At 34.9% G+C, this 27,766-nt stretch overlaps 1 protein-coding gene across 8 annotated transcripts in view; it reads right to left on the bottom strand.

The window, feature by feature from the left end:
- Positions 1 to 479: 479 nt before the first annotated feature.
- Positions 480 to 27,766, bottom strand: part of PHF14 (PHD finger protein 14) — a 199,117-nt gene continuing 171,830 nt past the window's right edge. For 3 of the 8 annotated variants that reach the window (XR_011566179.1, XR_002180486.2, XR_011566178.1), the window contains one exon: positions 20,069 to 20,103. Coding sequence is in view for 5 of the 8 variants with exons in the window: in XM_019958459.2 (XP_019814018.2) it covers positions 605 to 679 (75 nt within the window). In the remaining 3 variants the exon portion in view is untranslated. Of the gene's footprint in view, positions 680 to 1,196; positions 1,249 to 20,068; positions 20,104 to 22,385; positions 22,537 to 27,766 lie in introns of those variants that run through there. The other 5 variants (XM_019958462.2, XM_019958463.2, XM_070787537.1 and 2 more) reach the window with 5 other exon arrangements.

Here is a 27,766-nt window from a genome sequence, read left to right as displayed (position 1 = left end):
TACTAGGTCCTTAGTAAATATCATGTGAATTCAAAATCATGGTACTACTTCTGTCACAGAGAATGTTAAGTTACTATTTCTTTTCAGCCTTTACCTGCAATCCCAGAGTATTATGTGATGTATAAGTTGATGAAATCAGAAAATGATATTTCATCCTGTGGCACTTGCTGGTTTTCAAATGCAAACATTTCCTGTTCATTTTTGAACTATGTTGGATTTCTTTATATTAATAATTGGAATTCTATTAAGGTTCCTGAAGAAGACAACACAGACTTGCAAGCAAAAAAAAAAAAAAAAACTTTCAGAGTTTGTTTTTTTTAGGTCATTCACATGTGATAACACTTGGATTACAGATAAGAGGAAATTCTGTCTCTATTCTCAAATTCAGTAGAGAATTAAAAAAATATATTTTAAAGGTCTTTTATACAAATGTTTAAATTGCTCTAAAAAAGCATACAAATTCCAAATGCAAAGTCCCATTTCATTTTCAATGACTTTATTGAGAACATTTTGCAAATTAGATTTTAGTTTAACATTTTACAATTAGAAATTTCATCTGCTACTACATAAGTTGCAAACTTCTCAAAACACTACAGAAAATCCTTTATTTCTTTGAATTTTTCTGTTCCACGCTGAGCTCCTGAGATATATTTTTTCTTTCAGCTTCATTTTCATCTTCCTGTGAAATAAATTTGGGAAAACATTAAAATACAAACCTTAGAGCATTTAATCACTTATACTTCATACACTTTAACTTTATTTCTCTCAAGAATTAACTATCATGATTCCAGTAATACTAGGGAAAAGGCTATAAACAAAATGGCACAATTATGTAACATTTAAATATTTACAGTGCATGCTGTTTTATACTACATGTGGCTAAATTTTTCTATGTATTTTTAAAAGCAATTTATTTTATCAATGACCTAAAAACTACTTTTGAAAACACTTGCCACTAAAAAAATATCCTTTTTAGGGGTCAATCAGATATTTTTACTTCACTATTTGATAAAAAAAATAGTAAATGTAACTTCTGAGACACTTTATGTACATTGGCATTTTTGTCTCATCCAGCAGACTTTCTTGACAGGTCTGCCAATTTCCCAATTACTTGGACCACCATATGTTATCTGAAAATCAGTCAGCTCTAAAATAGGAAACTCTAAAATGGGCATGTCAGGCAATAGAATGCTTACATCTTCTACAGTTTCGATTCTGAGTGGTGGCTTCATAATTCATAGCAGGGTCCTGTGGAACATGGTGAATAAATAAAGTGACATCATAATGTCTGCTTCCATAGGAATGAAATACATCTTATGTTCAATATTAAATGGTGACCTCCAAAGTATAAATGAATGAGAATCTGGAAAAATATGTCACCTTACATTTTATAATCCATCTCATCATCTATGTTCTTTCAATAACACCCAAGTACGAAGCAGTCTTGCTTTCCTAGTATTCCTGAAAGGCCTTTTGTTCTTATTAACTGAAGTAAAACGCAATGTCTAACTCTTCACAAGTTAAAGTATGAGTATCTTAATTTCTTAAGCATCTGTGGACAACAGTAATTATATCAGTATCACCAAACATATAACCCTGTATCTCTTTATCTTCTTATAAAACCAAATTCAATTAAATTAAATAATTACTGAGCTTTGGTTACTAAACTGACTTTATTAAGTAAATGCAAATCAAGATGTGTGTATATATATCTATGTTTTCCATGAAAGACCACATCCTTGCCCATAAATATTAAGGTGGAGAAAGCTTCCTTTATAGACACTGTCTCTAAACTTCAATAGCAACTGTCATTTAGCCTTTGTCAATACCAGAAAAGTAGAAAAGTTATCAATATTATCAGTCAGACTGAATAATTATAGATATGTTGGATACAGAGGATGGGGTTCTGAATATCAATTTAGGTGATGTAATTTTAATGTATTTTTCTACGTATAACAACCACTGAGTGTTTTTTTTTGTTTTTTCAAATTTTCTCTACTGAATAGAGATAGAATGTTGAATTGACTATTGAAAATCTGTTAATGAACAGGTAGTTTTTGGGTTTCCCTGGTGGCTGGCTTCCCAGTAGTAAAGAATCTGCCTGCAATGCAGGAGCTGCAGGAACTGCAGATTTGATCCCTGGTTGGGAAGATCCCCTGGAGGAGGGCATGGTAACCCACTCCAGTATTTTTGCCTGGAGAATCCCATCGATTGAAGAGCCTGGCAGGCTACAGTCCATAGGGTCACAAAGTCCAAACACGATTGAAGCAACTTAGCACACACGCACGCAGTTTCCACTTTAACTCAACACTTTAACTCAAACAGAGATTACATTTTAATTACAACCTAATAAAAACCAAATCCTATTCCATATTTTCCACTGTCTTCTTCAGGTGGAACACTGACAGAAAGTGTTACATCAGCAGGTAAAGGTGGCAAGATTTTATTAGGTAGGACTGAATGTGTCTATATGGTGCGCAAGGCAAGGTTTTATCTTTATCTTATATTCCTACCATCTAACAGGGCATATTTAGTATCTAGGTGGAGTTCCATAAACGTTTCCTGAACTATTTTAAATACTGGGATAAAGAATGAATAAGAGGTGTGTGCTTTGGAAAAGCAAAATATCCTTCCTTATCTAGTGGTTACACTTCTGAGTTTACTAAAACAGTACTGAAAACAGGAATGAGCAAAAACGTTAGAAGCAACATTAGACAAAATTGCTTTTACCAAATTCATAGTCTTTAAGTTTTGAAAAAAAAAATGGAGCTTTTATCATGTGAACGGTCTAGTAAGTCCTCACAGCAATATGACTTACTGGTTTAACAAGGTGGTTACCTAGTTTTCCCCTGAGAACTCGGAATTATCTATAATATTTACTTCCATAAATGGCAACCCACTCCAGTACTCTTGCCTGGAAAATCTCATGGATGGAGGAGCGTGGTAGGCTACAGTCCACGGGGTCGCAAAGAGTCCGACACGACTGAGTGACGTCACTTTCACTATATAATGTCAGTCTTTTTGTTGAATTTTTCTTAGGAATAAAGTATAGCTAATAAATGCATGTCTAATAGTACCTCCTGTTCAGCATAGGTACAAAAGTTTCTTATGATGAGAGTCTGTCTTAAAATATCTTGCCTTTCTATGCCTTTAAACTATTTATGTAAGTTAGCAAGATACAATCTCTTCTACCTTTGGATAAAAATAGCTGTAATCTGGATATAGATTCCATAAAGGATTATGGAAGTGTAGAGAAGGCATTTAGTCCCACTGATAAGAGTCCCACACAACATAATTGCTGTGGTATAGTATCACCAAAATAATAAAACTAACAGCAATAGATTTTAATCACTATAAATAAAACATCAGAATTAGATATAATAAAACTCCAGAAATGATTTTAGAAGTTGTCTTTTTTTTTTTCCAGAAGTGCTAACTTGTATTGCTAACGTTACATTGTCAATTTTTATAAGAACTTTATCAACAGTTCAAAATTAATAAAATCATTAAAATAGTTCAGGCAGCAAATCAAATATCATTCACAAATGACTGTGTAATGAATGAAACTACAAAGAAAGGAAGCTCTTTTACCGAAGTATTTCTTCGCTACCGGATTAATAAAGGCTGACAAAAATTTCTTCTGATAGATGGCAGGTTTTGTCACTCTTTTCTAAGATAAGACATCTGTTTGTTTCCCAGTGAACGAAGACCCTTGCTACAAGGATCATTTTCTTAGTGACAGCCCTGACAAGTTTGACACTTGTTTCATGAAGTATTCTGAAGCAGCCAACAAGAAAATGTACCCTTTGGGGCTACTGGGAAGTAGACAGGTTTACCTCTTAATGTTTAAGCCTGTTAATTTATACTCCAGAAAACATGTGATTACAGCAACCTTGCAGATCTGCTGTTACATGCGGAATTTCAGGAATACACACACGTAACAGTAACACTCGTAATGCCAAATCATTACACGTGATTCCTTGACCTCCCTGCTCTTTGTACACTGACAGAACTGTTGGAGTGAGGAGAATGTTAATATCTAGGCATACAGGGACCGTGTAATTATGGACTCATGCTCCAGGTGGCAACATGAGACTAAGAGAGTCATTCAAACAGAAAATAAGTAAAAACGGTGCCATTTTTCATCTAAGCTAGATCCCATAAAACCCAAAAGAGTCTGTTTAAATATTACTCAGCTTGCAGCATCAATTTGGAAGAGGTAGCCTTCTATTTCCCTTTATTTACAAATTTGACTTTGTTCTCATAATAGTTGAAAGAATTAATGTCAATAAAACCTATCCATCCCGCTTTTCCTTTCTCTTGAGGTAACCAACTCCAAACAAAGAGCAATTATTTTAGCAACTGGACTTCTTAATGCTCAGGTAGTACCTAGATTCAAAATTACAGTCTATGAATAAAGATGACTCTGTATTTATGCTATAGACTGTCAAGTTTTAAATGATTTCTTTTAAAGGTTGGATTATTCAAAGGGACAAATTTTCCCCATTATTTCATCTTTAAAAATGACTTTATGAGTACCTTTAGAGTAGAGAAATCTGTCAAACATTACCTTAACCAAATAATTAGGGTTAACATTACCAGTAACACATATTAATACCAACCCTTTGGTAAGATGCTTTACAAAGGGCATGTTAATTCTGATTTGTGGTATCCTTCCCAGCAATACATGAACCTCAGTCTAATACAAAAAACATCAGATAAACACTCTATAAAAGAATTAAACAGTAGAAGATAATAACACTGTAGGAAGCTGGATAAAGGGCAAATGGGAATTATGTGTGCTATTTCTGCAACTTTTGAAAGTGAAAGTGAAGTCACTCAGACATGTCTGACTCTTTGCAACCCCGTGGACTGTAGCCTACCAGGCTCCTCCGTCCATGGGATTCTCCAGGCAAAAATACTGGAGTAGGTTGCCATTTTCTTCTCCAGGGGATCTTCCCGACCCAGGGATCGAACCCAGGTCTCCCTCATTGTGGGCAGACGCTTTACCCTCTAAGCCACCAGGGAAACTCCTAAGTTTTGGTAAGTCTAAAATTATTTAAAATAAAAAAAAGATTTAAAATACAAAATAGAAATGAATACTTGATGAAAGTTTTCTAAATTCAAAGTAAGGGTGATTTATGCACAAAGATTTTATGTAAAAGAAAATTCAAGGTTACTTTAGCCTCTACATTGAAAATATACAGCTAAAATAAATTGTTTATGCTTTCCATTTTTGCACTTAAAATTCCTTTCTTAAGTACCTCAACTGTTTATTATGATGCTATTAATTTTTTATTTTCTTGTCTGTGCTTCCAGGCATTTTTCTTACATTTCTACTCACAGTCAGAAAATATAAGCTTTATTTCCAGAAATAAGAAAGCATAATGGGAGATTGTTTTCAAAGAGAATGATGTCAGCTGTTTTCATTTTATAGCAGCAGACAAAGACATATGGTGGGAACTGTAAAATAAAGTGAGAAAGTACAACTAAGCACTAAAATATTTCTATTATCTTTTGATATTTTCTTTAGATTTTAAATATTCCTTTAATCAGAAGAGTTTCTATAATCAGATTCAAATTAATAGTTGAAATTATCTGTATGCTTTAACTATGATCCTTCCAAAACTTCCAGTAAAAAATATGAAGACACACTTAAGCTGTTAATTGTAGAGTAAGTATAGAAAAGCAATATATAATATACTCTACTCTGTGGTCAAAAATTACTCTTTTACTTATTTAAAACGTACCAGATGTAACTCTCAACAGCATTTAAGATTATGCTTTTAATACTGAAAATATGCTAGTGCTGCACAATGGGAAAAATTTATCTTAATAACTGAAAAAATTCTGATGATAATGAAAATGTTTTAGGCAAAAACGAGCATGCTGCATGCTTCAGACTAAAATTAATTAGAGTTTTTAATGTTTTACAATTCCACCATAATTCTTTAAATGGTGCATTTACTTCATGGCAATAAACACTTGGATCATTAAGTAAAGTACAAAATGTGTGTGATGTGCTACATTTAATAACCTTTGGCCCTTTTTTCTGTTCTTCTGGCATTCAGTTTTCCAATGCATTGAATAAGCAATTGAAGACCACAATTAAATTTCCTGACGTTGCATATTTGAGATTCTTATTTCATTTAATACAAAAGGCAATTAGTCTACCATTTTACAACTGAATCCTAACTTTAGTGGGCCGTGATAAAGATACTGAAATGAACTTACAAGAAATGCTTAATTAAATTTACAGTAAAAAGCAAAAGAGGTTTTTTTCTTATGACAGAAGTTGCGTATTTAATTAGAAAGTCTATGGCTACACTGTAAAATTACAGTAACCTGGGAAGTTCTCAGTGAACCTAGTTCAAACATAAATGTTGCTAAATAAGATGGAGCTATTTTATAAATTTCTACCTTTTTCTCTACTTAGTGATTCAACAAAAGATAGTTAAATATTGTTTAATATTGTAATATTATCTAATATGGTAATATTACCTAATGTTACAAACTCATGGGCTTTATGTTAATAGCAAGTATAATACATACATAAAAGGACAATGAGTGCTCAGTCATGTCCGACTCTTTGCGACCCCATGGACTGTAGCTCTCCAGGCTCTGTCCATGGAATTTTCCAGGTAAGAATACTGGAGAGGTTTGCCATTTGCTACTCCAGGGGACCTTCCTGACCCAGGGATCGAACCTGTGTCTCCTGCATGGGCAGGTGAATTCTTTAACCCTGTGCCACCTGGGAAGCCCTAAAGGGATGGTAATAAATTTCTAATTTCATGTGTGAGTATATATGAATTTTATATCTCATTTATTTCATTTATTAACCATCATATCTCTCCATCTGTGATTCTGGAGATCTAGTTAAGTTTGCCCTTCTAAATCTTTAGTTGAGTAGGTTTGTCCTTCTAAATCTTTAGTTTCTCTTGTTACCTTTAACTTCCTTGTGGTGTTTTTTGATGGCATGGAAATGGGATAGTTAAAAATAAGGCTTTGGATTTCCCATGAATGATTTGAGATCGAGAGAATTCCTGTGACCTGGGAAGAAAGGCCCTAAGGACGGGTCAGCCATTTGGGGAGGGCATATTAAAAGGAGATGGAAAACAGTAAGTGCAAGATAAGAGTCTGGCAAAATCGAATTAAAAAAATGAAAATGAATGATGGATGGTAAGTGTGAGTTAGGGCAGACACTTAATGAGTATAAACCTAATTCTATAAGCTTATATCTTCCCATAAACATTAAAAAGAAAAGCACAACTTTGAATTTTTAGGTATTTAGCAGGTTGCTAACCTGCTGGGCCTAGAAATTTTAATCATATTCTTTTCTTCTCTGACAGATGAGTTCTTGTATAAGGCATATGTCTGATAACCCCTGCAGAACTTATAATCTTAAAGATAATAAATTTTCATTCTCTGGTAGGCTTCTAATATCTAGGAAATAAGCTTAAAAGTGTACACCAGAAATCAAATTCTATAATGGGGCAATATATTTTCAAATGAGAACAGCACAAATCCAATGTGTATGAATTAAAAGATTATGTTATATTAAGATATAACATTTTAAGAGGCTCTTCAGAAAGTATTTTTTGCATAAATTATCTATTATTCACTAAATGTAACATTACAAAAATCCTAAATGTGCTAATATTTAAAGATAATAAATATGAATTTTTACTTTTCCCACAGGTATTCAAGGAGAAGAGAGATTTCTAAATTTATGCTGTTTGATTTTTTTTCTGTCCTAAACATACACATACAAGATTAAATTTCATCAAGCAAAAATGAGGCAAAAATAATGTCTAAAAATGTTTGAGGTAAAAAAGCTCATCAGTAAAATAATAGTTGCACAGCTAAGAAATTTCTAGGTTGTATAAAAATCAGTGACTGACTCATTAAACTTTCCAGTCACACATGCACTGTTTTATGACTGGAAATTATTCAGCAATAAATGAGTTCCTTATACAAGCTGGAAAAAACTTATATGTAGCATATTTATATTTATTAATATAAGCAATAACCATTGATATTGGAATTGGCCATTGTGGAAGAAGTGACTTCTTCAGTAATATGTTTCAGCATTTTGTTTATCCTTTACAATATGATGAGAAGTTTAATGCAGGCATTTTACATATATAACATTAAAAGGATTTTGGTGGAGGAGATCAAGATGGCAGAGTAGAGGGATATGGAGCTCACCTGATGTGTATGTGTGAGAGAGAGAGAGTCACTCAGTTGTGTCTGACTCTTTGGGACCCCATGGACTGTAGCCCACCAGGATTGTGTCCATTGGGATTCTCCAGGCAAGAATACTGAAGTGGTTCACCATATCCTCCTCCAGGGGATCTTCCCAACCCATGGATTGAACCCAGGTCTCCTGCACTTCCTGATGGATTATTTACTGTCTGAGCCACCAGGGAAACCCTGACCTGCTCTAACAAATATATAAAAATATATTCTTTTAGTTTTCGCTTATCTGAGAAATTCTTTTTTTTTTAATTTACTTATTATTGTTGTATCCTCTCAACCCAAGGATTGAACATGGGTTCCCTCACAGCTCAGTTGGTAAAGAATTTGCCTGCAATGCAGGAAATCTGGCTTCAAGTCCTGGGTTGCGAAGATCCCCTGGAGAAGGAAATGGCAATCCACTCCAGTATTCTTGCCTGGAAAATCCCAGACAGAGAAGCCTGGCAGGCTACAGTCTATGGAGTCGCAAGAGTCAGACATGTCTTAGCAACTAAACCACCAACCACCACCACCTCCCATATTGCAGGCAGATTCTTTACCATTTGAGCTACCCTAGAGGTTAGTCAAGGCTATGGTTTTTCCAGTGGTCATGCATGGATGTGACAGTTGGACTGTGAAGAAAGCTGAGCGCTGAAGAATTGATGCTTTTGAACTGTGGTGTTGGAGAAGACTCTTGAGAGTCCCTTGGAGAGATCCAACCAGTCCATTCTAAAGGAGATCAGTCCTGGGTGTTCATGGGAAGGACTGATGCTAAAGCTGAAACTCCACTACTTTGGCCACCTCATGAGAAGAGTTGACTCATTGGAAAAGACTCTGATGCTGGGAGGGATTGGAGGCAGCAGGAGAAGGGGATGACAGAGGATGAGATGGCTGGATGGCATCACTGACTCGATGGACATGAGTCTGGGTGAACTCTGGGAGTTGGTGATGGACAGGGAGGCCTGGCGTGCTGCAATTCATGGGGTCGCAAAGAGTTGGACACGACTGAGCGGCTGAACTGAACTGAACTTAGAGGTTAGTTAGCTCTATGAATACTAAACCAATCCTAAAAGAAATATCTAAAGGTCTTCACTAAATGAAAAAGAAGGAAGTATCTACATTAAAGGCAAATAAATAAAAGGACTGAAGATTACTTAAATAAGTCAGTGCAAATATTAACAATAAAAAACAATGAAAAAATTCTGTGAAAGTAATTATAACTACAATGAGCAGCAAAAGGATAAAAATTAAGATGTAAAATAGGACATCATAAAATGTAGGGAGGGAAGTAAGAAAAATGTAGATCTTTTAGAATATTTGAGTTTATATGACTACCAGTTGAAAGCAAGTAGGTAAGCTATAGGTTAATATACTTGAAATCCAGGATAATCACAAATCAAAAACATGCAGGAACTTCACAAAAATCAAAAAGAAAGGAACTATAGCATAACAGAAAAGAAAACTATCAAACCACAAGAGAAACACAAAAAGAAGACAGGGATAAAGAAGGAATACAAAGGAATCAACTGGAAAACAAGATTTAAAATGGCAATAAATAATTATCAATAAATAATTTAAAGGTAAATGGACTAAATTCTCCAATCAAGACACAGAGTGGCAGACTAGATAGTAAAACAAAAACCCACAATATACTGCCTACAGGAGATTCTCTTTAGGGAAGAAAATGTATACATTGAAAGCAAGGGGATAGAAAAAGGTGTTTCATGCAAACGGAAATGACAAAGCAAAAGTAGCAATATTCATATCAGACAAAACAGACTTTAAAACAAAGGCCATAAAGAAAGATAAAGGAGACTACATAATGATAGAAAGATCAATTCAAGAAGAGGTGTATAAGCACCCATTATAGAAGTGTTTAAATACATACATAATAACAGACATAAAGGGACAAACTAATGGGAATTCAATAAGGCAACGGAGATCCTAAATGACACACTAGAACAGACTTAATTGAGATCTCTAGGATAATACATCTAAAAAGACCAGAATATATATTCTTTTCAAGTGCATATGGAACATTCTCTAGGATAAATATATCCTTTACATACTAGGACACAAAACAAACCTCCATAAATTAGGAGGATGGAAATTATTTCAAATATCTTTTGTAACTACGACATGAAACTAGAAATCAATAACAGAAAGAGAAACAAGGGGGAAAAATGATTACATGGAGACTAAACAAAATGTTACTAAAAAATCAGTGAGTCAATGATGAAATCAAAGAGGAAATAAAAAATATCTTGAGATAGATGACAATAAAACACAACCATACAAAATCTATGGGGCACAGCAAAAGTCGTTCTAAGCAATCCTGAGAAAAAAGAACAAAGCTGGAAGTATAACATTTCCAGACTTCAGACAACACTACAGAGCTACAGTAATTAAAACAGCATGGTGCTGGCACAAAAGCAGACAGAGATCAATGGAACAGAAAAGAGAACACAGAAATAAGCCCGTATGCCGTTGGTCAATTAGTCTTCTTCAACAAAGGTGACATATATAATGGAGAAAGACATTTTCTTCAGCAAGTGGTGTTTGGAAAGCTGGACAGCCACATGTTAATAAAGTTAGAACAGTCATTCACACCATTTACAAAATTAAACTCAAAGTGATTTAAAGACTTATTAAGACATGAACCATAAAACTTCTAGAAGAGAACACAGGCAAAATATTCTCTGACATAAATTGTACCAATGTTTTCTTAAGTCAATCTCCCAGGGCAAAAAGCAATAAAAGCAAAGATAAACAAATGGGCCCTAATCAAACTTATAAGCTTTTCCACAGCAAGAAAAGAGAAGAGTTAGTTGCTCAGTTGTTTCCAGCTCTTTGCAACCCCATGGACTATATATAGCCCATCAGGCTCCTCTCTGTCCATGGAATTCTCCAGAAGGGAATGGGTAGCCATTCGCTTCTCCAGGGGATCTTCCTGGCCACGGATTGAAATGAGGTGTCCTGCACTGCAGGCAGATTCTTTACCATTGGAGCCACAAGGAAACCATAAACAAAATGAAAAAACAACCTACGGACTGGGAGAAAATATTTCCAAATGATGTGACTGACAAGGGCTTGATTTGCAAAATATACAAACAACTCAAACAACTCAGGGCTTCCTGGTGGCTCAGTGGTAAAGAATTGGCCTGCCAATGCAGTAGATGCAGGTTTGATCCCTGGATCAGGAAGACCCTTGGAGAAGGAAATGGCAACCCATTCCAGTATTCTTGCTTGCCAAATTCCATGGACAGAGAAGTCTGGCGGTTTACAGTCCACAGGGTTGCAGGAAGTCAGATACAACTTAGCGACTAAATAACAACAACATACAACTCAGTAACAAAAAAACAACCCAATCAAAAAATGGGCAGAAGACTTAAATAGATATTTCTCCAAAGACATACAGATGACCAACAAGTACATGAAAAGATGTTCAACACTGCCAATTATTAGAGAAATGCCAATCAAAACTATATTGAAGTATCATCTCACACAGTTCAGAATAGTTATCATGAAAAAGTTTACAAATACTAAATGCTGAAGAGGGTTTGGTGAAAAGGGAACCCTCCTACACTGCTGGTGGGAATGTAAATTGGTACAGCCACTATGGAAAATAGTATGTGTTCCTTAAAAACCTAAAAATAGTTACCCTATGATCTAGCAATCCCACTTCTGCTCATATATCCAGAAAAGACAAAACTCAAATTTGAAAAGACACGTGCACCCTAATGCTCATAGCAGCACTATTTACAGTAGCCATGGAAACAACATTAGTGTCCATCAACAGATGAATGGATAAAGCAGTGGTACATATATACAATGGAATACTACTCATCCACAAAAAGAATGAAATAATGCCATTTGCAGCAACATGGGTGAACCCAGAGAATATCATACTAAGCAAAATAAGGCAGAAAGAGAAAGATGAATACCATATGATAAAACCTGTGGAATCTAAAAAAAACTATACAAATGAACTTATTTACAATATAGAAATAGACTCACAGACATAGAAAACTTACGGTTACCAAAAGGGAAAGGGGTAGGGGGAAGATAAGTTAGGAGTATGGCATTAACAGATACACACTACCATTTGTAAAATAGATAAACAAAAAGGATTTACTCTACAGCACAGGGAACTATATTCAAAATCTTTTAATAGCCTATAATAGAAAGGCATAAAAAATTTATTGTGTATAAATATGTGTATAACCAAATTGCTCTGCTGTACATGTGAACCTAACACAATATTGTAAATTAATATTAAATTAAAGAATTATAAGCCCAGGTCCAGATGGCTTCACAGCTGAATTCTACCAAAAATTTAGAGAAGAGCTAACACCTATCCTGCTCAAACTCTTCCAGAAAATTGCAGAGGAAGGTAAACTTTCAAACTCATTCTATGAGGCCACCATCACCCTAATACCAAAACATGACAAAGATGCCACAAAAAAAGAAAACTACAGGCCAATATCACTGAAGAACATAGATGCAAAAATCCTTAACAAAATTCTAGCAATCAGAATCCAACAACACATTAAAAAGATCACACACCATGATGAAGTGGGCTTTATCCCAGGGATGCAAGGGACTCTTCAATATCCGCAAATCAATCAATGTAATACACCACATTAACAAATTGAAAAATAAAAGCCATTTGATTATCTCAAAAGATGCAGAGAAAGCCTTTGACAAAATTCAACATCCATTTATGATAAAAAATTCTCCAGAAAGCAGGAACAGAAGGAACATACCTCAACATAATAAAAGCTATATATGACAAACCCACAGCAAACATTATTCTCAATGGTGAAAAATTGAAAGCATTTCCCCTAAAGTCAGGAACAAGACAAGGGTGCCCACTTTCACTACTACTATTCAACATAGTTTTGGAAGTTTTGGCCACAGCAATCAGAGCAGAAAAAGAAATAAAAGGAATCCAAATTGGAGAAGAAGAAGTAAAACTCTCACTGTTTGCATATGACATGATCCTCTACATCAGATCAGATCAGTCACTCAGTCGTGTCCGACTCTTTGCGACCCCAAATCCTCTACATAGAAAACCCTAAAGATGCCATCAGAAAATTACTAGAGCTAATCAATGAATATAGTAAAGTTGCAGGATATAAAATCAACACACAGAAATCCCTTGCATTCCTATACACTAATAGTGAGAAAATAGAAAGAGAAATTAAGGAAACAATTCCATTCACCATTGCAATGAAAAGAATAAAACACTTAGGAATATATCTACCTAAAGAAACTAAAGACCTATATATAGAAAACTATAAAACACTGGTGAAAGAACTCAGAGAGGACACTAATAGATGGAGAAATATACCACTGTTTATGGATCGGAAGAATCAATATAGTGAAAATGAGTATACTACCCAAAGCAATCTATAGGTTCAATGCAATCCCTATCAAGCTACCAACGGTATTTTTCACAGAGCTAGAACAAATAATTTCACAATTTGTATGGAAATACAAAAAACCTCGAATAGCCAAAGCAATCTTGAGGAAGAAGAAAGGAAGTGGAGGAATCAACCTGCCTGACTTTAGGCTCTACTACAAAGCCACAGTCATCAAGACAGTATGGTACTGGCACAAAGACAGAAATATAGATCAATGGAACAAAATAGAAAGCCCAGAGATAAATCCACGCACCTATGGACACCTTATCTTTGACAAAGGAGGCAAGAACATATAATAGAGAAAAGATAATCTCTTTAACAAGTGGTGCTGGGAAAACTGGTCAGCCACTTGTAAAAGAATGAAACTAGAACATTTTCTAACACCATACACAAAAATAAACTCAAAACGGATTAAAGATTAAATGTAAGACCAGAAACTATAAAACTCCTACAGGAGAACATAGGCAAAACACTCTCTGACATACATCACAGCAGGATCCTCTACGACCCACCTCCCAGAATATTGGAAATAAAAGCAAAAATAAACAAATGAGACCTAATTAAAATTAAAAGCTTCTGCACAACAAAGGAAACTCTAAGCAAGGTGAAAAGACAGCCTTCAGAATGGGAGAAAATAATAGCAAATGAAGCAACTGACAAATAATTAGTCTCAAAAATATACAAGCACCTCCTGCAGCTCAATTCCAGAAAAATAAATGACCCAATCAAAAAATGGGCCAAAGAACTAAATAAATATTTCTCCAAAGAAGACATACAGATGGCTAACAAACACATGAAAAGATGCTCAACATCACTCATTATCAGAGAAATGCAAATCAAAACCACAATGAGGTACCATTTCACACCAGTCAGAATGGCTGCTATCCAAGTCTACAAGCAATAAATGCTGGAGAAGGTGTGGAGAAAAGGGAACCCTCTTACACTGTTGGTGGGAATGCAAACTAGTACAGCCACTATGGAGAACAGTGTGGAGATTCCTTAAAAAACTGGAAATAGAATGGCCTTATAACCCAGCAATCCCACTGCTGGGCATACACACCAAGGAAACCAGAAGGGAAAGAGACACATATATCCCAGTGTTCATCGCAGCACTGTTTATAATAGCCAGGACGTGGAAGCAACCTAGATGTCCATCAGCAGATGAATGGATAAGAAAGCTGTGGTATACATGATGAAGTATTATTCAGCCATTAAAAAGAATACATTTGAATCAGTTCTAATGAGGTGGATGAAACTGGAGCCTATTAAACAGAGTGAAGTAAGCCAGAAAGCAAAACACCAATACAGTATACTAACGCATATATATGGAATTTAGGAAGATGGTAATGATAACCCTGTTATACAAGACAGCAAAAGAGACAGATGTATAGAACAGTCTTTTGGACTCTGTGGGAGAGGGAGAGGGTGGGACGATGTGGGAGAATGGCATTGAAACATGTATAATATCATATAAGAAATGAATCAGAGGCCGGCGGGCGGCCGCCCCGCTCAGCCCGCCGTGTGAGCGGCTCCGCGGCCTGGAGGACGAGAACCTTCCCGGTGGTGGCGCCGCAACTCCGCGCCCGGGCCAGGCCCGCCGCTAAAAATTTAAAAAAAAAAAAAGAAAAAAAGAAATGAATCACCAGTCCAGGTTCGATGCAGGATACAGGATGCTTGGGGCTGGTGCACTGGGATGACTCAGAGGTATGGTACAGTGAGGCAGGTGGGAGGGGGGTTCAGGATGGGGAACATGTGTACACCCATGGTGGATTCATGTTGATATATGGCAAAACCAGTACAATATTATAAAATAATTAGCCTCAAATTAAAATAAATTTGAAAAAAATCCAAGTTAAAAGTTTTAGAAGTAAAAAAAAAAATTATACTTCAATTATAAAAATTTTTTTGCTTAGTCAAGCCCTATAGTTACTATTTACCTAGACTATGTATCAAATCACTGTCAAAGAAGTAGAATTTATATAAATGGAAATATCACAATCTTAAAGTGCTATTTTAGAGGAGATAAAAGACATTCAAAAAGTGAAAGGTAACACAAACTCCCATAATGAAAATGATGTTATTTATATAACTTGATGTTTAGACTTAATAACTGTCCTATTATATAAGAAGTTATCAAAAGAAGCTCTGTGCTTCATACTCACCGTACATGTTTTTGCAATGCTTTTAAAATCAAATTTGTCTCAACACAAAAAGAACAGATAAGCAAACAGATAAATGATATTTGTTAGATGATTTAGAAATAAGTATACTTATGTTGTAAATACTGTAAAGTTTCTCACCAAAATAATATACAGAGGTTATCAGTTATGAGTAACAGTTTCAGCATTTCTGTGATATGGACAGCTCATTACAGACTCCATACTGTAAACTAGTAAACTGTATTTACTGCTTGCTAGTAAAATCATAAAATCATTCAGAGATACTGAGTTATGTTTCACACATGAAATTCATTGTAGTGTTTTGAGGATTCATGAAGTTTAATAAGAACCATGAGAATCAAACTCAACTCTTAATGGTAAAATAATCTTCTCATTTTACAAGACTCTTCATCCCTTGACTCATATTAAACATTTTTATCTTTTAAAAATAATATTAAGTATTGAAGTAAGTTCTATTCCTAGAAATCCTTCCTTTCTTTGTCTTGCAAAAATGTACTGAACAATGACTGTGTGTCAGACACTGGGAAAGGTACTGGAAATAACAAGATGAATGAAATGTCTTCTGCCTAGAGGAGCCAGTGTTCCAATGTGTTAGAAAAGTGACAGTGAAAGTTGCCCAGTTGGGTCTGACTCTTTACAACCATATAGTTCATGGAATTCTCCAGGCCAGAATACTGGAGTGGGTAGCCTTTCCCTTCTCCAAGAGATCTTCCCAACCCAGGGACTGAACCCAAGTCTCCTGCACTGCAGGCGGATTCTTTGCCAACTGAGCTATCAGGGAAGCCCAATGTGGTAGATAGGCAGTCATATAATTACAGTGCAATGCAGAAAGTATAATTTAAAGTCTATCAGGCATAAAATGTAAAGAGAAAAAACTGAACTATGACAATACATAAGGAGAGTTTTTTTTTAAAAAGAATGAGTTATAGTCTAGAGTTGGGGTATGGCATCAGAATAATATATCCTCCTTCATTCTCTATGATTGGTATTCTGCATCTTTGAAACAAACGCTTCTCAACGTAACTTACACTGACTACTCTTTTATTAAGTCAACATTAAAGGACTACCTCTTTGAGAAATAAACTTATGCTTAAAAGTGATTTTTTAAAACTTTACTCCCAAGGGAACAGATTAAGTTGCTGCAAATGTCTCTATTTCAAGTTGAATGCTATTTTCCCTAGAGTGAATCCATTAATCTTCTCAGTTTTATTGGAAATTAATAGCTCATTAGACATCCAAGTAACACATTTCCTATGGCACATTAATTTTTCATGAGTGAAAAAAAGTTTAATTTTGCTTCAAAAAAAAAAAATAACATTTTAGAAAATTCCACATAGAAATTTTCTCTAGTTGTGGTACTTCATATCAGACAGAATCAAATATAACAGCCACATTTTCTACATTCTGAATTCAAAATAATTGTATAAACACTATTTTGCTCTTAAAAGAAAAGCGTTCAATGTTTTAAACTCTTTGCTTTAAACTGTTACCATAATGAAAACCAAGTACTGATACCCTTGTAAATGATTGCCAAAAGTAGGCCTTGTGGCAAGTACCAAATCAGTTACAAAGCTTACCTGAAAATGTATTTACTTAACTGATGTTTTCTATGACCAATTAGTTATTCTATAAGTATAAAGTATTTCTCAATATTCCATGATCAACACTATAAAACATTAGAAAAAATATTTGATAAAATGACATTTGAAAAACCTATTTGAAAAGATCATTCAGAGAGCTACAAAAGCCATTCATACACTTTCCCCTGATTATCAACTGTGTGTCCATTATTGTGATAGGTGCTAATAAGAAAAAAATCCCCCAAAACTGATATATAAGGCAGATTCTGAGCCTTGTGAATCTTTTAATCTCTGTCCAAAACAATGATTACTAACTATAATAGCAATTAAGACATGTTCAATGAAAGTACAAGGCTATGAGCAATTCACTAAAACAGCCTAAAAGTTTCAGAGAAGCTCGTCCCCGTCCTAAAAATGACAAATACATTCAGACCTGGAGGATAAGATGGAGAGGTAAACCTAAAGTCCACACACAGATAACATCAGAAGACAAAGAAACATCTTAGATTAATTAACCCTACAACCATCTAATAGTCTTAATTCTGAATATATCAACACAAAGCATGAAATATTAAAATGTTACATTTTCTATTACTTGCAGTTAAAGCATCCTTACCAATACAACACTGGAATGTTTGTTAATTTTCTTCTCTTAGTTCTCTGAATTTTCCCCATATCTTATTTCTTTTAACTTCCTTTTATCAATGTTTTTAGAACTCTGTTACTCTTAACTGGAGATGGCTCTAAAGGGCCTCAAATGCCATCTATTTTATGTTGACTCTCCAATTTATACCTTCAGCCTGGCATATATTCCACGTTTTAAGGTCATATGTCCACTGCTACTTGATAACTTCACTGAACTTTTAAATAAGCACTTCAAACAGACCAGGTACAAAGCCAAACTTGATTGCCTTTCCCCAAGCACTGCCAACCTCCCTCCAAAGCCTTATACCTCTCTTGGTCTGTAATTTATTCAGTTGCTCAAATACAAACTCTAGGAGTCATTCTTTGATTCTTTTCTTTCTCTCATACTCCAGAGCCAACTCCTGTTGTCTCTACTACCACAAATAATACAATTTCAGTATTTCCATTCCATATTTCCTGCCAGGATTACTCTAATACCTTCCTAATCAACTGCTTCCATTTTACTGTTGTACAACCGATTCTCCACATAATAGGCAGCAATTTTTGTAAGGCATGGAGGTTATCACATCCCACCTTTGCTTGAAACCCTCCAGGAGTGCTGTATTTAGACTAGAATCCAAACTCCAGCCATGGCCTATAAAATCCTATAAAATCTGGCCCCTCCCCCCTTTCTGGCTTCGTCTTCAACAGTTCTCCAACTTGGTTATGTTAGCTCCAAACATGCTGGTCTTCCTTTTGATCCCTGGACAGATGGCACTAGCTGTTCTCTCTGCCTTTAACTTTATATGCCTAAGTTGTTCTGTTTTTGTTATACAGTCTTAGTGAGACTGACATCATGCACATGGAACCAGCCTTTCCTCCACCAACCAGACTGTTCTTCATAACTCTTATCACAATGAAATAACCATTTACTTGCTTATTTTATATATTATCTGTCTTCCCTCACTACAGTGTAATCTCCATGACGGCAGATTTTCTCTGTCTTGCTAACCACAGAATCCTCAGAAGCTAGTGTCATTTCTGTTATATCACAGTCTCAATATCTCTTTACTGTATGAATAACTACCCTACTATATAACTGCACAGGAAACAAATAGTCGTTTTGACTTTTTCAGTATTTATTAAATACAGAGTTTTCACATATGCTGTATCTAATACTCACAAGTGCCAGGCAATGTAAGTATTATCATTCCCATTTCCCATCCAGAAAATTGAGAATTAAAGACATTAAAGACCTACCATGGGTAACACACCAAAAAGTATAAGAGGACCTGGATTTAAACTCAGCTCTGTCTGACTCCCGGAGAAGGCAATGGCACCCCACTCCAGTACTCTTGCCTGGAAAATCCCATGGATGGAGGAGCCTGGTGGGCTGCAGTCCATGGGGTCGCTAACAGTCGGACACGACTGAGCGACTTCACTTTCACTTTTCACTTTCATGCCTTGGAGAAGGAACTGGCAACCCACTCCAGTGTTCTTGCCTGGAGAATCCCAGGGACGGGGGAGCCTCGTGGGCTGCCGTCTATGGGGTTGCGCAGAGTCGGACACGACTGAAGTGACTTAGCAGCAGCAGCAGCAGCTGTCTGACTCCAAAGAATTCTCCTTCCAGTATTCCAGACAAGTAGAATTGCTCATGATCAGTAAATTTAAACCTCACTTATATTTCCAAAATACCAATAATTCATCTTTTGTCCAACAGATACTGATCACATTAATTGCTCAGTCATACAAAAAGATCTTAAATCTGTCTTGCAGAAATGACTGAAAAGCAATCTTTAAATCCAAAACAGTTTAGCCATTGTGCACCGTGAAGATTATTTATAGAAATCCTGATAAACATACCACTTGCCTTTTCATTTTTTCAAGCATTCTGACAATATTAGGATTTATTGTGTTATATTTCCTAAATCTCATGAAGATACAGAAATGGTTGAGAACAAAAAGGGGTACTGGGAAAATGTTGCAAGAAACAGTTTCTGAGAAACATAAAATTCTGCCATTACCTTGGGATGGCTGCTCTTTTGTCTTCAAATAAGCCTGTGTAAAGAAGATTTATTATCAAGGTCCATGGCCTTCTCAATTCTTTGACAGATATCAACACAAAGGCTTACTTTCTCACAAAGAAAAAATAGTCTCTATTTTTAAGAAAAAGGATCACAAGCCTTTACAGAGGTAGGTCTGTGAAGGACTCTTGGAAGTTTTTGGAAATGTTGAGAGTTCAAATTGAAGGGTATCAAAAGAAAATGCTGGTATAATATTAAATTGAATATAAAGCTGACAAAATACAACATTTAAGGAAAATTAAATTATAAATTTAAATATAAAATAACTTTTTAACATAAAAGTTAATGATCTCATAGCCACATTATGTGGCAACCATATTGTTCAATCAAATTCATTAAACATTTGGAAAGTGCTAATTTTCACAATACAGGTGTTCAACAGTTACCCAGGAAACAAATCTCTAATTCGCCATTGAAATATGAAAGCATTTTTAAAAGACAATTTTACTTTTGTTAACTTTTAAAGATACTATCATGCATTTTATCATAGACAGAAAATACATAAACAGTGTGACCTTTTAATTCCAATTTTCTTTTAAAATTAAAAAATAAGCTGTATATTCTGAATTTCACAACAGTTTGAAGTGTCTTGTTGATATATGATATATCTAATTTCAAAAGAATGATAAAGCAGAATATAACTGAGCAACAGCAGGCATTGGAAACTGTGATACCATTTTGCCTCCTCTGAATGTAGCCTAGCATGAATCATTGTTAGGACTCAGCACACAAGTAGTATACCCCATAATTAATTTGATTATGTATTTTATACATCACAAGCAGCTCAATAAATATGAAGTAATAGGTTGTTTTCTGTAAAGTTATATGGAAAGCTTGATCACATTTTCTACATTCAGAACAAAAAGTGGGCTTCTAATATACAAAATAAATCTACATCGTTATTTAAACTAAGATTTGCTTAAAAAAAATTAATGATGTGTAGGCGCTAGTGGCAAAGAACCTGTCTGCCAGTGCAGGAGATATAACAGACACTGGTTCAATATCTGGGTCAGGAAGATCCCGTGGAGGAGGGCATGGTAGGCTACAGTCCATAGGGTCGTAAATGAGTTGGATGTGACCAAAGTGACTTAGCATGCACGCACAATAAAAGAATAAGAAGAAAGAAGGAACAGGGAAAACTAATGAAAAATGTCCTCCTCTCTTTCTTTCTTCTATTCTTTCAATCAAAAATTATTAAGTGAATACCTACTACATGCTGTGCATATGTTCAGGGTAGAGAGGAGAACAAACAGCTGATCCTTTTTCAGAAAACTTATGCATGTGAATTGTAAAACTGAGTTCAACTTATGCCTCCTACCTTCTCTATTCCTTGTCAACAGACACCTCTATGTTTCTTCAGAAAGTCAAATTATTTTGTTTATAAAATATTGCAAACATAGCAATAATCATAGCTATAACTTTTAGCTATAACTATTGAAACCCCCTGGATATTTCTTCCCCAATACATTCCTCTTCCTTCCTTTTTACCAGACATGACCAATATGCTGAACTAAACATCACTCATTGGTATGCTTTCATACCATATTTTAACATTTTATATGAGTGGCATCATATTAAACTTCTACAACTTCCAGGTTATTTTCAACACTTATATTTTACTTATTTATTTGTTATACTTTCTTAAAATAACATACATGTTTTCAGCTCAAAAACTAGCACTACAAACTAGAAACAATCCAACCAAGTTAAGGTGGTGACAAATATACCACTATTATTTAATCTTGTTTGCAGATACTGGTCAACACAATTAGAAGAGAATGCCATGAAGTATAAAATTGTAAGATACGATAAAACCACCTCTATTTGTTTATACCTGGAAATATCAAGAGAATCAACTGAAACACATAAACAGAATTCAATGAGCACCTCTGTTTATGAGGAAGATCAACGGTAGGTAACAGAATACAACAATTTAAATAGACAACTATTATGTTCTGTATCCATATTCCTCTAATTACCTCTGTAAATTTTAAGACTGATTAAAGAAAGAATACTGCTTGCTATGGGTATTTCTAAGAAGAGCAAATCAATATATTAAAATAAACAATTCACATTAAATACATAAGTCAGATGCTAAGTTAAATAGATTTAATTGGTTTTCCAGACCACTTTTCTCTATAAAGAGCCATAAAATTTTAGAGACAGAAGGGAAGGTATTCTAGAGGATGGATCGTTTGATTCATTCTATTTATTCTACTGATAGAGAAGCCATTCTTAGAGCACATAACTGACCTCCCCAGGATCCCACAGCTACTAAATAGTAGAGCTGGAATCAGAATTCAAGTCTTCTAAGCTGCTGTCTGGAACTGTTTGTCATGATGAGCCAGTATTGACCATAATGAATCAGTATGATTTTAAATTACATGCTGGTAAAAATATAGCATGCCTAAAAGCAAGACAAAAAATGTTGGTGAGGTTGTGTGTACCTAGGTATTCTAAGAATCAAGGTGATCTTACATTGTAAAATAATTGTGTGTTCTTATCCAAAGCATCTACAAGAGCACAGTGGACAATGTATATACCTCTGGCCTCAGACAAAACTATCCCAGTCCTGCTTTGACACCTACTATTGGTATGACCTTGGGAAAAGCACATGACCTCTCAGTCTCAGCTTCCTTATATGTAAAATATAAAAAAAACTAAAAACTAACCTGAAAAAAACACACTTTGGGGATCAGAAATATGATTATGCATGCAAATTATACTAATAAAATATTTAATTTACTAATAAAATGTGTTAACATAGTAGGTGCTCAAAACAAAGCCAGCAATTATTATTAAAGAAGTTAAAATACATTTCCAAAAACCAGGCTTGAAAGTTGAGAAAGTTAGTTGGAGAAAGTGCTTTTCCTTTTTACCAGAATAAAAATGAACAGTTTTGCTTCCTTTTCTAACTAGAATTTTAGTATTTCAATGCTGATAGTAACTGCAATATTAAGAATTACTTAAACCTGTAATATAGAAGTGTTTTCTATTTGTTTATTAACCTGCAAATATGTAAATGTCTATTCACTATCTGCCAGGTTCCTTTCCAGAAGGTGGAGAAACAAGTGGTAAATAACAGTATGTCTTTGTCCTCATAGGTCTTATATTTCAACAGGAAACAGAATAAACTGTTAGCAGATAATTTCACATTTTGATGTAGTAGAAAAAACAAAGGAAAAGAATACAATGTGTGTGAGCACAGGTTTCCTTAGATAATGCAGTCAGGGAATGTTACTATAGACGTAATATTCAGGCTGAGATGCCAGCCAGGTACTAGCCTGTGAAAAGAGAATGTACAGGCATAGGGAACAAGGGCGAGGGCCTAACAGTACAGAAGAGCTCAGCAGGTAGGACACCAGTATTTGTGGCAGGAGATGCAACGTTAGGCTGATTCCCTTTACAGTGAGAAGCCACTGAAGGATTTAATACTAGTAACATAATTTGATTTTGAGCTTTAAGGTTATTTTGGTTGCTATATAGAGAAAGAAGGATAGGGTTATAGCTAAGAATGAAAATAGAAAAATAAGGCAGAAGACAACTGCAACAATACAAATCAGAAATGATGGTGGCTTTGGAGCACTGTAGTAGTGGTGGGAATGACTCAGACATGGTTCTGAGTCAGGACAGGCTATGAGGGAGAAATTGAGGAATAAACAAAAGACAATAATTAGAACTGATTGCTGTTTGTGGCACACAAAAATGGTAGTAGTGAGTTGGGAAAGAGTAAGAGACAAGTAAGCTATTATGGGAGTGAAGAATGATCTGGAAACAAAAATTGTATTTCAGCAACATTAAACTTGAGACAATCTTTAGCTGTCCAATGGGAATGTCAGGCAAACATCAGGATACATGAATTTAGATTGTGAGGGAAGAGTTCAGGCCTAGTATTCGATATCTGGAAGTCTCCAACTTACAGAGACTATATGCACTCATCAAGGGAATGGCATACAGAGAGAAAAGGGTCCTATGGACTAAGCCATGGAAATAAAACTGGGCACAGGTGGAGTACTCAGCTAAGAAGATTGAGAAGGAGTTGCCATTTATGTAGCATGAAAATTAGGGGACTTTGCGGGTCATCAGTTCAGTTCAGTTGCTCAGTTGTATCCAACCGTTGCGACCCCATGGACTGCAGCATGCCAGGCTTCCCTGTCCATCACCAACTCCCTGAGCTTGTTTAAACTCATGTCCATTGAGTTGCTGATACCATTCAACCATCTCATCCTTTGCCATCCTCTTTTCCTCCTGCCTTCAATCTTTCCAGCATCAGAGTCTTTTCAAATGAGTCAGTTCTTCACATCAGGTGGCCAAAGTATTGGAGTTTCAGCTTCAGCATCAATCCTTCCAATGAATATTCAGGACTGATTTCCTTTAGGATGGACTGGTTGAATCTACCTGCAGTCCAAGGGACTCTCAAGAGTCTTCTCCAACACCATAGTTTGAAAGCATCAATTTTTCAGTGCTCAGCTTTCTTATATATATATATAGTCCAACTCTCACATCCATACATGACTATTGGAAAAACCATAGCCTTGACTAGACGGACCTTTGTTGGCAAAGTAATGTCTCTGCTTTTTAAAATGCTGTCTAGGTTAGTCATAACTTTTCTTCCAAGGAGCAAGCGTCTTTAATTTCATGGGTGCAGTCACCAACTGCAGTGATTTTGGAGCCCCCCAAAATAATGTCTGTCACTGTTTCTATTGTTTCCCCATCTATTTGCCACAAAATGATGAGACCAGATGCCATGATTTTAGTTTTCTGAATGTTGAGTTTTAAGCCAACTTTTACACTTTCCTCACTTTCATCATTTCTTCTTCACTTTCTGCCATAAGGGTGGTGTCATCTGCATATCTGAGGTTATTGGTCTGGAAATCTTGATTGGGAAGTGTTAAAACATTTCAAAGGAAATGAAGAGATTCTTTTTGAAAGAGTTAAGATATTTTCTATTTCATATTCCTCTGGTATTAGTTTCAAAGTCTTCTATCACACAAAAATTATTTGCTTTCAAAATACAATTCTGTAACATATAAATAAATATTCTATTATAGGAATTCTCATATTTAAAAAAATTTATTTTGTGTTGGAGTATAGCTGATTAACAATATTGTGATAGTTTCAGGTGGACAGCAAAGAAACTCAGCCATACATATACATGTATCCATCCACTCTCCCCCAAACTTCCCTCCCATCCAGGCTGCCACATTACACTGAGCAGAGTTCCCAGTGCTAAACAGTAGGACCTTGTTGGTTATCTATTTTAAATATTGCAGTGTATACAAGTTGATCCCAAACTTCCTAACTATCCCTTCTTCCCATCTTTTCCCCTGGCAACCATAAATTTGTTCTCAAAGTCTGTGAGTTTATTTCTGTTTTGTAAATAAGTTCATTTGTAACAATTCTTCTTAGAGGAATACTCATTTTGACTGTAAAGCCCTAGAAACTATGTCATAAACATACTGTCTTAAGCCTAGATTTTCCAGTGAAATATGCTAAAATAATACTAGAAAGCAGGAGACCCAGGTTTGATCCCTGGATCAGGAAGATCACCTGGAGAAGGGGATGGCTACCCACTCCAGTATTCCTGCCTGGAGAATTCCATGGAGAGAGGAGCCTGGTGAGTTACAGTCCACGTGGTTGCAAAGAGTCAGACACGACTGACGTGACTAACACACTGAGTTCTTTCAAAACTTCTTCTAAAGTTTTCATTTCATTTGTCTATATTCTCTTTTAAACTACAAGTATCAAGAGGACAGGGGTTATATCCTTTCAAGGATGCTCCTAGTAACTATTACTGGGCCCTACACTTTACAACAGGTTCAGTAAATATTTGTAAAATGAAGGAAAGAAAAACTCTAGAAAGAAATACACCAATATGCCAACAATGATAATCCCTCGGAAATATGGTATGACTTTTGTTTTCTTTATCCATTTCTCTGAATTTTTCAAATTATCTATAATGAACATATATTACCTGCATAATGGGAACAAAATAATTAATATACTTAAAACGCAGCTCCTAAAGTAACTGGTCACTTAATTCCTTACACAACAGGTATGTAACAATATGAAAAATGTAGTAGTCAAAATAAATTGATGTTACATAGTTACTTATAGAATGCATTTATGCTAAATGAAATTTATATATTTAATTTATAAATTACTATAGCACATCATCTTCAAAACATTATCTAAGGACGTATTTTAGTATATAGGCCATAGTTCAATAAAACTGTGTTTTTCATTAGGAAAAGGCAATATCAAGTCAAAATCAAGAAATTGCTGAACTCACAAAGGATGTCAAATATTTCTAACATAACACCTTTTAATTTCTAATTTTTAGAATGCAGATCAAGAGTTATATAGCTTGTTCCTCTCCTAGAAAAATATTTAATTACAAAAATATGTAAAGAGTACTAAATTACAGGGCTACATCATGTGCATGAGCAGAAAAGAAAATTATAGATTTTTCAAGCTGATAACTTTTTTGATAGTCAACTAGCCATTAAGTTATTAATACTGTTTTATCACTGTATATTTATGTAGGATAATAATTTGGCTTTGAGATGTCCAAATAGAAAAATATGAACTATTAACATAAGAACTATTTTTTTCACTTTTATTTTATTTCACTTTTTTGTTGTTGCTGTTTTTGAATTTTAGGAGTTTTTTGATGATCTTGTATAGTGAGCATGTGACCAAAACAAAATCTTACTATTATTTTTTCCTCTATCATAACAGGATCTTCTTTAAGGTTTGTGATGATAGGTTGAGCTTCTGATACTATTTTTAATAAAATATTGCTTCCTTACTTTAATATATAGAAGCTACATTTTCAAGAAGGAAAATGCTGATGTTATCTTGGTTATAAGCTTGCTGCTGAAATGATTGAGATGGTTTTCTCTCCCATACAATTATCAGTTTAAGGCCTTTCTTTTCAAGAATGAATTATAGCTGATACTTCAAACCTATTTTATCTGTATCTCTTAGCTGAGAAAAATGAGAAAACATAAATATTTATTCTATATAAATGGAACAGACAGAAGATGTAGATAAAAATGATTCATTATGGAGCAATGAATAATTGCTATTTGTATCATTATTTGAACAGAAAGGGGCATTAAGTATTTGTACCAGCTTTAAATCTGAGGATACCTAAAGTTACTGAGAAAATAAAAAATCTACAGTTTTGTGTGTTTGGGATAGTGTGTTTGTGGTTCACGATTTTGTATTGATAATAAATTTAACACTGTTCTCTGTAGCATACTTTGGAGAAAATTCAATAAAACCTTGCCTTACTTGAGCATCTGTGTATGTAAGACAATCCCTATCCACATCAAAATAAAAAAAGTTTAAGAAACCCTAATGTAAAAATAAACAGTGAAGCTATAAGTAAATTATTCATTTACTTTGCCATTTCTGATATCTCGATATTCAAAAGATAACCACCAAAAATTGTACAGACAAGTAATTCTCATCGTCTGATAACTTGAAGAAAATATGTTGAGTATTTTTTTTCTTTCATGAAGCAGTAGTTTTAACTTTGAGGAGACTACATTGAGAGGAGAAGGAAGTATCACATAGAAACAGCAATATCATTGATAAAGTGATATAAGCATAAAAACTTATGTTTATGT

Source organism: Bos indicus, chromosome 4 (genome assembly GCF_029378745.1).
Source record: "Bos indicus isolate NIAB-ARS_2022 breed Sahiwal x Tharparkar chromosome 4, NIAB-ARS_B.indTharparkar_mat_pri_1.0, whole genome shotgun sequence".
Classification (NCBI taxonomy): domain Eukaryota; kingdom Metazoa; phylum Chordata; class Mammalia; order Artiodactyla; family Bovidae; genus Bos; species Bos indicus.
This window is presented reverse-complemented; position numbering and strand designations above follow the sequence as displayed.